The sequence below is a fragment of the Gopherus evgoodei genome, chromosome 1 (assembly GCF_007399415.2).
Source record: "Gopherus evgoodei ecotype Sinaloan lineage chromosome 1, rGopEvg1_v1.p, whole genome shotgun sequence".
Taxonomy (NCBI): domain Eukaryota; kingdom Metazoa; phylum Chordata; order Testudines; family Testudinidae; genus Gopherus; species Gopherus evgoodei.
The window spans coordinates 197,718,915-197,733,161 of NC_044322.1; the positions used below are offsets into that span (position 1 = coordinate 197,718,915).

The following is a 14,247-nucleotide window of genomic DNA, read 5'->3' on the forward strand; positions in this document are numbered from 1 at the left end:
TTACAGGGTATTCAGATTCATTTAGCCTAGAGGGACCTCTCCCCACCCCCCGTTAGCCTGAGATTCAAAGGTATAGCAAACAGAGGTAAAAATCCTTCCAGCAAAAGACGCATTTACAAGTTAAGAAAACAAACATAAAACTAATCCGCCTTGCCTGGCTACTTACAAGTTTGAAACATGAAAGACTGATTCAGAAAGATTTGGAGAGTCTGGTTGTATGTCTGGTCCCTCTTTTTCCCAAGAGCGAACAATGAACAAAACAAACAGCACAAAGAAAGACTTCCCTCCACCAAGATTTGAAAGTATCTTGTCCCCCCATTGGTCCTCTGGTCAGATGTCAGCCAGGTTCACTGAGCTTCTTAACCCTTTACAGGTAAAAGAGACATTAACCCTTAACCATCTGTTTATGACACCCCTTTTTTAAAATTCTGTATGCTTATTATAAGCATAGCAATCTTAACTATGTCACTTGGAAGTGTGAATTTTTCACTCCCCTGAGTGACGTAACTGAGTTGACCTAACTTTTTAGTATAGACTCTACCTAAAAGCCAGCAGTGTTCAGGTTCCCAGATTACAGTATGGTACATCATTGGACTAAGCTCCACAAGAAGCTATGTTCAGTTCTCCATGGCCTGAAGAATAGATGAGCCAATTACATATCCTTTGGAAGAACATGTGAGAGAACGAGGGACTCGATCCTGTGAAGTCGGAAGTAATAAGTGCAGTAGATGTCAGTAGAAGCACAAAGCAGTCAGCACTTTGCAGGATCAGGCCCTAAAAGAGGGGAGCAGGAGAGTATGAAGATAAACTGAGCCAAAATACCCACTTGTACCGATACAGGACTCATTGGACTATGCAGTAGTTGCTCTTTGGACAATGTGTGAGATTATTGGCAGTTGGGAGGAATATATAGTCAGATGTCTTATTTGTCATTAAAATCATGACATGTTTGTAGATAATTCACGGGCCTTGAGCATCAGGAAAATGGGCCCAAGTTTCTAATACCTGCATGCAAGAGATCAAGGCCCAACCATGGTCTGTGTTACGCAGGAGGTCAGACTAGATGATAACAATGGCCTGAAATAATGAGTGGGGTATTAATGCTATAAAGGTTTCAGGGAAAGCTCATGACTGTATATATAAGAGGCAGCTTTATGCCAGTATCCTAGGCAGGTATTGCACTACATGTATGTTTAAAAAAACAAAACAGCAAAAGACCATCCATTTTTCTTGCAAATGAGCTCAATAAAGTTCACTAAGTTAGCTCACTAATTTCACTCCTGCAAAAATTTTTGCTAGGTGTTTTCTAATGAACATATTAGGTCAACACAGGCCATATATACTGAATGAGTAAAACATCGTTGAACGTCAGATTTAATTCTGGGGAAAGACTATCTTGAAAGCTGCAGAGAATGAGTCACTCCCTTTTCTTGACTTTTAAATAGCCTTAGATACAGTACAGCACAGGAAACCACAAGCTTGTCTACCTCTCTTCTCCAATGTACTTTAACTCTAACTTGGAGGGGCCCTTGGGAATCAAAATTATAGTTTGATTTCCTCTTCAACTTTTAGCCAATGTCTAGACTTTCAGTGGAACCAGTCGCTATCAATGAAGTGATGTTGTTTTTCTGAGATAAACACTTATTCTCTAGACCAGAGCTGACAGTGTCATTTCACCCAGGCTACTGAACAACTTTAGGATGGTAATGACTGTTGGTCACTACCAATCTGGGCTGGATTTGAATAGGTGACTTAAGAGATGAAGGGCTTTTGTATGTTCTTCTATTACCAGTGCTTAAGGAATGCTGGGTCACAGACCCAGCTAAAAATATTGCTACAGCTTGAGCCAGTTAGCTCAGGGATGCAGACTTCAGCCCTGTTTGAGGGAAAAACCTTGCTGATTTCATTGTCTGCCTGCCCTACGTACCTGCCTCCCAGGGAAGAGCAAGAGATCAGAACTGCTGCAGGAAGGAGGGAAAAGATCTGCCTGGCTCTTCTCAAGGGAAGGGGGAGAGGGGAGCAGAAATAGGCCAGCCACTTAGGATGGCTCTGCTCCCTCCTCCTGTCCTGTGAGCAAGAGGATGGCTCTGCTGCTTCCTTCCCCTCCCTGCTGAACCCAGCCTGGAAGAGGTACTGGGGTATGATGTTTCAGGGAGCAATCCAGACCAGTGAGGGGATGTTTCACCCTTGCCCTGCAACCTGGGGTGCCTCACAATACTTTGTAGCTGTAACTCCCGCCTGGGTCTCTCACAAACAGATAAACTGCAGGCAGGTCACACCCTGAGAGTGTGTGTATAGCTGTAACCTGCCAGCCACATGTTAGTCTCACTCTGGCTTTCACCAGCTTTGATTACTACTTGCAGAGTGATCCCAACACCTTCCCAGTCCCAAATTTTCTCCCAAAACATTATATTCTGCACAGTCCAGCCCTTTCCTTGCCAGTCCAGATATATTAGGTCTGGTGCCCCACTTAGCAGATCAGTATACAACAGTCTGCTACCCTAACTGGAGTTACTCACACAAGTCAGTTTAAAAACAACATTGGATTAGTTTTGATTAATGAATAAAAAAGTTTATTAAATTACACAGAGGCTTAAGTGAATACAAGTATAAGGCATTAAAGTCTGAAATGGTTACCAAAGAAATAAAGAAAATACTCTTCCTAGTACTAAAACGTAACAAACTAGACTTAGTTCAAGGTGAAATCTCTTACCACATGTTCCCAGTACCATGGCTGATCAAACTCTCCGACCAGGATCTCCCCAAGTCCAGAGGCTGTTTCTTTTATCATCTTGGATGAAGGGGAGAGAGAGAAATGTACAGGGAGAGATAACTATGGGTGTTTTTGCCCCTCACTTTTATAGTTCGGTCACCCTTTGAAATGCATTTTCCTGATAAAGTTTCTTCTCGCTGTGAGGACAGCAGCAAGCTGTCTTGTGGTGAAAGAGGGTTCATGCTGTTGTTTGATAAGATGTAGATCTGTTTGTTCCCACTTCCCTTCTTTGCCAAAAAATGGCCACTTGACAGGTGATGGCCCATCAGCTTTGATGACACTTGGCTAAAGGGGTCAGTTTGTCCTTTGTTTTTTAGAACCAGGCTTACCCACTCCTCAGACTTGTCTGGTAAACATACTATAGTCATGAGTTCAGCACATGTTCATAACTTTACATCTAATGTTGCTATATACAGCTCAACATATTATTGACCAGCACCTTTAGTTTTTCAAATGATATCTCAAAAGGCATATTTTCACAAAGATTAGTACAACTGTGTGTAAGGTGTGAAAATGGGTGTATTCTGTTACAAGGGGATCCTGCTGCAGGCCACGTAGGCCTGGGAGAGGGGGTGATGAACCCCAGGAGAAGCAGAGGTGGAGAATGCAGAATTGAGGTGGGGCTGGAGGGGTGTAGAACAGATTTTACTTTCATTTCTGTAGAAAAAGACTCCCCTACGTGCACTTTTTTTCAGACTACTTTAAACACGGCCTTTAATTAAATGTTTAAAATCTGAGGCCTCCAATCTCCTACTGAATTTATTGCCAGTCCTTCTTCCCTTCTCCCCAATCTCTTAAATTTTAAGATTAATTTCCTACCTTACCCAGTTTTTTTTCCAAAAACCAAATCACAATGCAATGGGCATCTGCCCAGGGAAGGGCCTGAACTATAATGAGAATTTTTGTTTGTAATTAGAAAATGTCTTCAAATTTGCCATATTATGGGCCTATACACCACTACAGCTAGATGCACAGTGGAAGACACTGGAATACATTGCACAACTTCAGAAGGATATTGTCAGTCATTATTCACTGAATGTTTCCCACTGCATGGCATGCTGGGGATGATGGCATGGGGGAAACACTGGCTACAGCTATTCAAAGCTACAGTACCACTTTGCTCCCACCCAGTGCTTCAAGGGGGCATTCTGCTTTTCAAAAGCTTAATGTTTCCAGGCCCAGCACATGAATAACTGATTTTTCATTTTTGGAGACTCCTCCGCCCCTTCCCTATCCAATTTGGTTCACATTGGATTGAACAGAACATTTCATTTGATCTGAAACAACATTTTGGGGGAAGGGGTAGTTTTCTGGATAGTTTTTGTTAAAATCAGCTAAATTTCAAAATGAAATGCTGTTTCCAAATGAAAAGCTGAAACGTTTTGTTTCATTTCAAAATGGCCAAACAAAATAGTTCATTTTAAAATGGCTGAAATGAACTGTTTTGACTCTTGAAAGTTTCTTCTTTTCCTTTTTTTCTTTTTTCAGCTAAAGCTATTTGCAAACTTGTCAAATTCAATGAATCACTTCAGAGCCATGAAAAATGGATTTTTGGCAAAATTAACCATTTGCCTAAAGACTTCGCATTGCTCTAATTTTCATTTCCCCTAATCCAGCACAGCCTTGGAAACAACATAAGAGAGCCAAATAAACTGTAATTTTACATTTACTCACTATTGGTTTTAATGTTTTGGAAGTTTGAGGAAAAAAATCTTGTTCTCTCACAATCTGTCTAGTAAAAATGTGTTTTCTAATACATAGGAATTGCCAGATTGCATCAAACTGAAGTCCGTCTATTCCATTACACTGCTTTTCATAGTGTTCAGTATCAGATGCTTCAGAGTAAGGTATAAGAACCCCACAGTAGGCAGATGTAATGCATATTAAGTGAGGATTAAAAATATGACAAGATTCAATGTAGGCCGGTTTAAAAACCATTAAATTGCTTGGAGTCAACCTTAAGGACAACCCCAAGATCTTTTGAAAACTGCTTGTAGACATAGGAACAAGCAGTTATTTGTGGTGATTCCTTAGCCCATACTGCTTGATAGTCTAATGACCCAATGTGGAATATAACATAAGATAGAATTCAAGTGAAAGATGATAGTGGAGGGAAGCTGTGAGTGTTGTACCAATTTCTTCAGCCTCCAGAAGAATTTCTGATTTCAATTTTTTAAGTATTTCTAACTCAGTAATCAAAGTGAGAACACCAGGTGTGTACATAAAGTAAATTAGAATCTAAAATTAGGGATGTCTTTCCTAACGAGGAACAGTTTAGAGATGATTAACTGTTTCATAATGACACCATCTGATCTTTCCTTGTAAGCCTCTCTCTCTCTTACTGAGCATTCAGCAAGCCTACAGTTGTAGGACAATATAGGGCATGGCCAGAACATTTCATCTGCAGCTGAACGGCAGAGCTGGTGAGTTTCTGCAACAGCAACTGACCATAATTAAGAGATCATCTCAAAACAAATCTTTTAAATGGATTAAGAAATGTTCCATGTTGGCTTAAACTACACTATCATTTTCACTGGAAAGGCTTTTGATGCCAGAGGCAAACTCTTCCATGTGCAGCTCAAGCAGGGACTGGAACCTATCAAGGATTTACTATCTTTTTCTTGAGGGATTCTGGCAAACTATCACCTGTATTACACGCAAACTATTAAAAGTGTTAGGTAGAAAATTCAAGCATGCAAAGTTTAGCAAATGATAGATTTATAGTTGCCTGTGCAGGCTTAATTCTGCTCCCCTTATGGATTCATCTGTACACTGAATGAGGCATGGCTGTAGTGGGAAAAAGTATATAATCATGTAATTAAAGGCTATATCACACTACATATATGCAGGTGAAAATAAGCTTGCATTTGCATTTCCTAATTTGAGTATTTGACTCTGAAATAATGTTTATTATTTGTGTTATTTGCTTTTTTTAATTAAAAAAGGTAAAAATAAATTTTGCATTCAACTTTAACAACTAATTTCTCCCTAAGAATCATAGCAAGGTTAGCCTTAAACCTTCACTATTCTAGTACAGATTGCTATCATGTGAGCTAAAGAGTTAACAATCATTTAATCCAAAGAGAAGGCTGTTTTTCTAGAGGGTGGAATAGGAGGGATGGGTTACTATATAGAGAAAATTGTAGGGGATGAAGACCAGGCAGCCTGTTTTCCACGGTCTTCTGCCCCTTGATTTAAATTAGATGTCCTGTCCCTCGTATTAACTGAGCTCTCCCCCTTCTGGCCGAATGTGTTACCTAAACCTTTCCTTTTACCACCCCCTTCTCCTGCCTATCACATTTTCCCTATGCTGGGGGAAATCCACAGACTCACTCTACTGTGCCATACATTTGAAGGGCATAAAGTGTCAAGAAGTCATAGCTTTTATTGGACCAACTTCTGTTGGTGCAAGAGACATGCTTTCATGGTCTCACAAAGCAGATGACGTAAAGAAAAGCTGTGTTTGGCTTGAAAATTTCTCTCTCACCAACAGCAGCTGGTCCAATAAAAGATATTGCCTCACCCACCTTGTCTGTCTATTATGCTGGGACCAACACTCCAACACCTCTGCAGACAGAAAGCATTGTGCTGGTTTTCAGATGCCTAAAGCCCACAACGTTTTCGTAACAATGCAAAACTATACTATGGGTTCCCTGCATGAGATACTTTCTATCAGTGCTACTTTCACGTTCCATAGAGCAAGTGTCGTGTTAACTGGCCAGGTCGCCCAGACCAGGGGCCAGTAACACTTAGTGCTCATGTAGCCTCCATGGACAGCATCTTGCCTTGTTAGGTGGCTGGGCAGCACGACAGGCATCTGTCAGGATACCTGCTGGGTCAGGGCGAGGGTGGCTGGGGACACTGCGGCTCCAGCGGAGCAGCAAGCAGGCAGGCGCACCCTCCCCCCACGTGGGTGGAGCAGAGGGTGTTGCACTGAGGCCATGTCTACATCTAAAATTTTGCAGCGCTGGTTGTTACAGCTGTATTAGTACAGCTGTATAGGGCCAGCGCTGCAGAGTGGCCACACTTACAGCAACCAGCGCTGCAAGTGGTGTTAGATGTGGCCACACTGCAGCGCTGTTGGGCGGCTTCAAGGGGGGTTCCGGGAACGAGAGAGCAAACCGGGGAAGGAGACCAGCTTCGCCGCGGTTTGCTCTCGCGTTCCCGGAGCCACCCAGCAAACCGCAGGGAAGGAGACCTGCTTGCTCGGGGTTCCGGGAACGAGAGAGCAAACCGGGAAAGGAGACCAGCTTGATTACCAGAGGCTTCCTCCTTCCACGGAGGTCAAGAAAAGCGCTGGTAAGTGTCTACATTGGATTACCAGCGCTGGATCACCAGCGCTGGATCCTCTACACCCGAGACAAAACGGGAGTACGGCCAGCGCTGCAAACAGGGAGTTGCAGCGCTGGTGGTGCCCTGCAGATGTGTACACCTTCAAAGTTGCAGCGCTGTAACTCCCTCACCAGCGCTGCAACTTTCTGATGTAGACAAGCCCTGAGGCAGGCCCAGCTCGCAGCTACCCTGTTCCCACCCACCGGTGCGGGGACTACCCATGCACCCCTCCGCATTGGCTTTAAGTGATTCCCATCACATACAGGGTTTACAGCCCCAGCAAGCCAAGCGCTCGCCTGGGGCAACAAGCCGCGGGGGACGCTCCGCCGGCACCGCGAGGGCGGCATGTCTGCGGAGGGTCCGCTGGTCCTGCGGCTTCGGCGGAGCTTCCCTAAGCAGCCTGCCTGCCTGCCTGCCGTGCTTGGGGCGGCAAAATGCCTACAGCCGCCCCTACCCATAATGACAACGCACCCAGCCGCTGCCTAGTCTCCTAGCTTTGGGAGCGAACCCCCACAGAGCAATGGCGGCCTCACTTCCAACCGGCATAGGAAGCGGGCGGGGCTCTACCCCCACAGAGCGATGGCGGCCGCCGTTCCCAGCATGCACCGGCAGGAACCTGACTCCGCCCCGCCCACAGCGCCATGGCGACCGCCTCAGCTAGCGCCGGTCCCGTGATGCACCGCGCGGGGCGGGCTGGCTTTCCGGGTCCGGACGCTCTCGGAGCTAAGATGGCGGCGCGGGCGCCAAATACGATTGGGAGCCGGCTGCGCGTGTGAGGCGCCGAGCGGGGCGGGGCGCGGGCGGCATGGACGCCTCGGCCTGCATGAAGTCCCTGCTGCTGGCCGCCGCCCAGTACCGGGCCGCCAAGAGCGCGCCCCACGCGGCGCAGCTGCAGCGCAGCCTGGAGGTGAGCGCGCGGTCGGCCCGTGGCCCCCGGGAGAGACGGGGCTGGGAACCGCACAGCTCCTGTCTCACACCGCTCGTCGGGCTGGGGGTTCCTTGCCCGCCGCGCTGGCCTCTCTCTCTGCTCGGTGGGAAAGAGTTCCTGTGGGTCCCACAGTATTGTGTGCGTGTTTTCTTAAAGCCCCAGCTCTGGGAGTCCCAGGATCAGGGGGGGGGTCACTTTTAAAAAAAATCAGTGTTGAGCTTGGAAACGTGACTCAGGTGCCTTAACCTCGCCCACCCCGTGGTGTGGCCCTGGGTAGCAAAACGAGCCCTCCCAGTCTGTGCTGCTTCTTAAATCTTATCCTGGTTGTGTCTTTGTGCCTGGCTTTTTATTTAAATGCTAGGGGTTGGCAAAGCTACAGCGGCAGCCCCATCAGGTTCCTGGGGTCTTGCACCCTGTATTTTTGTTTATTTAGTCGCCTTGATCCTTTTCTCCCCACCCTTGCCTTTTGTTGTTGTTGAATTAATTTGCAGTTGCAACTGGATTGCAAATGCAGTTATAGAGGAGACTAGCTTAGTTCAGCCAGACTGTTCTTGCCCCTGCATGGACCATTGAGCCCCTGCTCTGATTGCCCCCTACCTCTATAGAGTCTCTTCCCATGTTTGCTGCTGGTTCTTGTTAAAGAAATCATTGTCTTTAAAATTGTACAGACATTAGAGGGAAACTTTATTTCTGTATATAGTTAATTACTTTTTGAGTATGATCAGTTTTATAGCTTCCCCTGTGTAAGTCAGTTTGGCCTGTTTTTGTTTGGACCCTTCATATGAGCATAGACAGAGTATATTTAAGAAAAATATACATTGATAAAACAAAACAATGAAAACTGTCAGGGAGCTAAAAGGCAGGTATACACTTGAGACTTTTTAACTTCTTAAATTGATCAAAGCTTCAGGATGACTGTTCCTGTAGAAGATATGCTAATACTTTCTTGCTGTCATTTAATAATAGTATTCTGCATTTATGAAGTCTCTTAACGACTCCAAAGCACTTCATAGTTTGATCTACAGATTATACATTGGGGTCATTTCATAACTAAAAATTATAAATATTAACAAACAAAAGCCATGGGATGAGACTTGAATGAAGCAATTTCCTATATTATAACGTATGTATTTACAGTTAAAGCCTCCTTTCCCAACCCTGTGGATAGGGTTTTAAAAAAATCCAAATACATGTGAAAACGAGCTATCAACTGACATTGTACTGTTGAGCCAGGATCACAAGATATTTACGTGCCAGATGTGCTAAAGATTCATGTCCCCTCATGCTTCCACCACCATTCCAGAGGACATGCATCCATGCTGATGATGGGGTCTGCTCATTAACAATCCAAAGCAGTGTGGACCGACGCATGTTCATTTTCATAATCTGAGTCAGATGCCACCAGCAGAAGGTTGATTTTCTTTTTTGTGGTTCAGGTTCTGTAGCTTCTGCATTAGAATGTTGCTCTTTTAAGACTTCTGGAAGCATGCTATCCACCCGTAGTCCCTCTCAGATTTTGGAAGGCACTTCAGATTCTTAAACCTTGGGTTGAGTGCCGTAGCTATCTTTAGAAATCAAGCATTGGTACCTTCTTTGCATTTTGTGAAATCTGCAGTGAAAGTGTTCTTAAAATGAACAACGTTCTGGGTCATCATTCGAGACTTCTATAACATGAAATATATGGAAGAATGTGGGTAAAACAGAGCAGGGGACATATCTCATCAAAAGAGATCAATCACAAATCTAATTAACAAATTTAATTCCATGCTGTCATGGTATAATTCCCCACTCTGAACCTTAGAGTCCAAAAGATGGGGCACCACCGTGAATTCCTCTAAGCTCAATTACCAGCTTAGTATTTGTAGCGCTGCCACCAAACAGGAATTCCAGTGCCTGGTACACTCTGGTCCCCCCAAAACCTGGCCCGGGGACCCCCAAGACCCAGTTCCTCTGGATCTTAACACAAGAAAAGTAAACCCTTTCCCTCACCGTTGCCTCTCCCAGACTTCCCCTCCCTGGGTTACCCTGGAAGATCACTGTGATTCAAACTCCTTGAATCTTAAAACAGAGAGGAAAATTTACCTTCCCCCCCTCCTTCTCTCTCCGCCTCCCAGATTCCCCTTGAGAGAGAGAGTAATCCTAACACAGAGAGAAATTAACCTTTCTCTCCCCCTTCCCTCCTTTCTCTCCACCAGTTCCCTGGTGGATCCAGACCCAGTCCCCTGGGGTCTCACCAGAATAAAAAAAAACAATCAGGTTCTTAAACAAGAAAAGCTTTTAATTAAAGAGAGAAAAACAGTAAAAATTATCTTTGTGAATTCAAAAAATGGAATAGGTACAGGGTCTTTCAGCTATAGCCACTGGGAATATCTCCCAGCCTAAGTATACAAGTACAAATTAAAATATTTTCAGCAAAATACCAATTTGAACTCCTTTCAGCCAAATACACATTTGAACTCCTTCCAACCAAATACACATTTGCAAATAAAGAAAACAACCATAAGCCTAACTCGCTTTATTTATCTAGTACTCACTGTTCTGAACTTATAAGAGCCTGTATTGGAGAGATTGGAGAGAAACCTGGTTGCACATCTGATCCCTCTGAGCCCCCAGAGAGAACAACAACCAAACAGTAACACCACACACAAAAACTTCCCTCCCTCAAGATTTGAAAGTATCCTGTCCTCTGATTGGTCCTGGTCAGGTGACAGCCAGGCTCACTGTTCTTGTTAACCCTTTCCAGGCAAAAGAGATATGAAGTACTTTTGTTCTACTAACTCTTACTTATCTGTTTATGACACATGCCGAACATCATCAGCATAGAAGCATGTACTCTGGAATGGTGGCTGAAGCATGAAGGGGTATATGAATGTTTAGCATATTTGACATGTAAATACCTTGCAATGCCAGCTCCAAAATTCCCAGGCAAATGTCTGTTCTCACTTTCTGGTGATCTCGTAATTAAGAAGAGGGCAGCATTATCTCCCATAAATGTAACAAACTTGCTTGTCTGAGCGATTGGCTGGACAAGAAGTAGGACTTGTAGGCGCTAAAATTTTACATTGTTTTGGTTTTGAGTGCAGTTATATTACAAAAAAATCTCTATTTGTAAGTTGCACTTTCACGCTAAAGAGATTGCACTACAGGACTTGTATGGGGTGAATTGAAAAATACTATTTATTCTGTTTATCATGTTTACAGTGCACGTATTTGTAATAAAATATACACTTTGAATTCAGTTACGACACAGAATACAATATATATGAAAATGTAGAAAAACATCCAAACTATTTAATAAATTTCAATTGTTGTTCTATTGTTGAACAGTGCGGTTAAAACTGTGATTAATTGCAATTAATTTTGAGTTAATTGTGTGAGTTAACAGCGATTAATTGACAGCCCCAGTTAAAACCTTAATCAACTTTATTTTCTCAAAATGCACTTGACAGTCTACTGGTGCGAGTTATGAGTGATACATGAATGTTTTACAACTGAAATTGTCAGTTGCCTAAGTTTCAAAATATGCTCAAATGCAGGTAATTAATTTAATGTTTTAATGAGTATGTCTGTAACTCTTTCATGTTTGTTCATTTTTTCTTCATTGTCTATAGCAACCAACTATAGACATAACTGCTATAACTTTTTTTGTTGTCTAGTGTATATACTGTTTCTAGCAAACTATTCCATGGTATGGGCTGTAGAGTTAAAATGAGATTAATTCCATCGTGTTTTAGTGAATTTGATGGTTCTACATTAAAGAAAACAGGTCATTCTTTGACACCCCCTAATTTGAGTTGATGAAACAGAGTTCAGTCTTTCCTGCCTTGGTTCTTCAATGCAACAGATTAGCAAAATGTTGTTTGTGAATATTTCATATCTTTGTACAGAATAATGCTTTTTATTGAAATTCTGTGTCTTACTGTGAATTAATCTATCATATTTAATTGGGAACTAGTTTTCAAACCTTCTGTTCAGACAATACATTTCCAGGCTATGTAAAACCAATATTTTTTTTATCCTAAAAGATGCATAAACTGGTGGGTAATTTACCTGGTGCTGTATGTTTCTTATGTACAAATACAGACTTGTAGTATTTTTTGTATTTGTAAACTAGTAATGATTTGTGTTCACGCTGCAGCAGCTGTTAACTTAAAATCAATTCCCACTGGTATAATTGGTAGTGCTGTGCACAAAATAAACCAACTGTTTATGAGTCTGAAACAGAAGAAATACGCGTTTTTCAAATATTAAGGACGCACATACAGTAATGAAAAACATATTTCCAGAGTTATACAAATTCAACAAAAGTGAGCTAAAAGAGGCAAGTGAAAGTATCTGTGTGCTGACAATGATGCCACTGGTGTTGGCAGGATATTGTATTGAACTGAAAATCTGACTCCCCTCTGAACTAAGACACATATTGTTGCAGTAATATAATACTTATTTAATTTAAAATGTCTTTTTAGGTTATCTCTGGATTGAAGCTAACAAGATTGTTTGCATCAAACCAAATTCTGCCAAGTGAATGTCTCAGCTGTCTAGTAGAGCTCATTGAGGACCCAAATATAAGTCCATGTCTAATCCTGTCTGTGATTACTTTGTTGTCACAACTAGGTAACTTGTTCACATCTTTTAAGTTTTCTCTTAGGGGAATTAAGGCAAGATTTTTAATAAGTCTTAAAACAGTTGGAATCAGTGACAACTCACATGCGCATGCAACCTATCTGCTATATTTGTATATTATCTGTGCAAATTGATTTGAGGGATGAGGAATAATTAACTCGGTACTGTAATAAAATAATAAGTATTTAGTTTTCTAATATCTTATTCCTGGCAATGTGTGATATCTTGCATTCTATGGGAGCACAGAAATTGCCAGACTGAATCAGAAAAAAAAATCCATCTGGTTTAGTATTGTCTCTAATATGGCCCATACCAGATGTTTCAGTGAATTATGTAAAAGCTCTTGTGCTTGACAGCTATCTGATACACCCATAGGAGAAGTTTGTTCCTAAATCCATATAGTTAGTGGTTGTCTTACGTTCGAAAGCTTGAGGGTTTTTCTCCCTCTCATAGAATTGGAAGGGACCTCAGGAAGTCATCTAGTCCAACCCTCTGCTCAAAGCAGGGCCAATCCCCAGATTTTTACCCCTGTTTCCAAAATGGCCCCCTCAAGGATTGAACTCACAACTCTGGGTTTAGTAGGCTAGTGCTTAAACCACTGAGCTATCCCTCTCCATCAACCTACCTTGTGTAACTGATGAATGACACTTGCAGTATTCATTTTCTTTGACAGCTGCTTTCCCTTTGGGATTCTTCCACAGTTGCAGTTAGCAAAAGTGTCTGAGGTATAAAAGAGAGGGTTGCTGGCAGGGCATTTGTTACGGGGCTGCACAGTTGGAACTTGCTTCTGCTCTTTAACAGACAGGCTGATTCAAGCCAATCTCCAGGGCATGCTTGAAGGATGATCTTTTCTTTCTGGCATTTAGCCCATAAAAGTTGAGAAACGAATGAGGTTGCAGAGTATTTGAAGGGGGCTGGTGGTCTTAGATTTATTACATCTGGTTATATGTCGATATGATATGGGGTAGTTGGAGTCTGTTTTAAATCTTTTTTTTTTTTTTTGGTAAGGATTTTTATGGATTCCTAGAGCTTGAAACTGTTGTTGTTGTTTGTTTCTTTTTAGTTTTTTTTAAATGTGTAGCAGTAACCTAGAAAAATGCCTTCACTCTAGTAAAGAGTGAAAAAGCCTGCTTGTTTACTCACTAGAGTGAAGAGTAGTTCTATCTTACAGTGTGTGATCTGTGAGTAAACTTAGTTTTGAGGGTCCTCCCCCACCCAATCTTGGTTGAAGAGCCACAAGTAGATTTTTCTGCGTAGGTTAATAAAGCTGCTTGTCAGTTTTGTGCAGCTGGCCTATAATACTTCAAGAGGGTTTTTTAGACAGGGTAGAATGGTCCTTACAATATCCCGTGAAGTAAGTGGCAGTGGTCCCATGTTGCATTTGGGCAGAAGGTAATCTGGAACAAGCAGAGAGAAGTTTTTACTTGCTCATGGTCACAGAGCATGTAAAAAGTTATGGAGCTGGTTTAAAAAAAACCAACAAACTAGGGTTAGAGCTCAGAGTTAGGGCTTGGCTACACTCACACTTTACAGCGCTGCAACTAGGGTGTGAAAAAACAACCCCCTGAGCGCTGCAAGATACAGCGCTGTA

The 14,247-nt window shown here is 42.6% G+C and overlaps 1 protein-coding gene across 1 annotated transcript in view; it reads left to right on the forward strand.

The window, feature by feature from the left end:
- The first annotated feature begins 7,905 nt into the window (after positions 1–7,905).
- Positions 7,906–14,247, forward strand: part of CIP2A (cell proliferation regulating inhibitor of protein phosphatase 2A) — a 36,645-nt gene continuing 30,303 nt past the window's right edge. The window contains exons 1-2 of the mRNA XM_030582111.1: positions 7,906–8,012; positions 12,500–12,647. Of these exons, the coding sequence (XP_030437971.1) occupies positions 7,911–8,012; positions 12,500–12,647 (250 nt within the window). The 5' untranslated portion in view covers positions 7,906–7,910. The remainder of the gene's footprint in view (positions 8,013–12,499; positions 12,648–14,247) is intronic.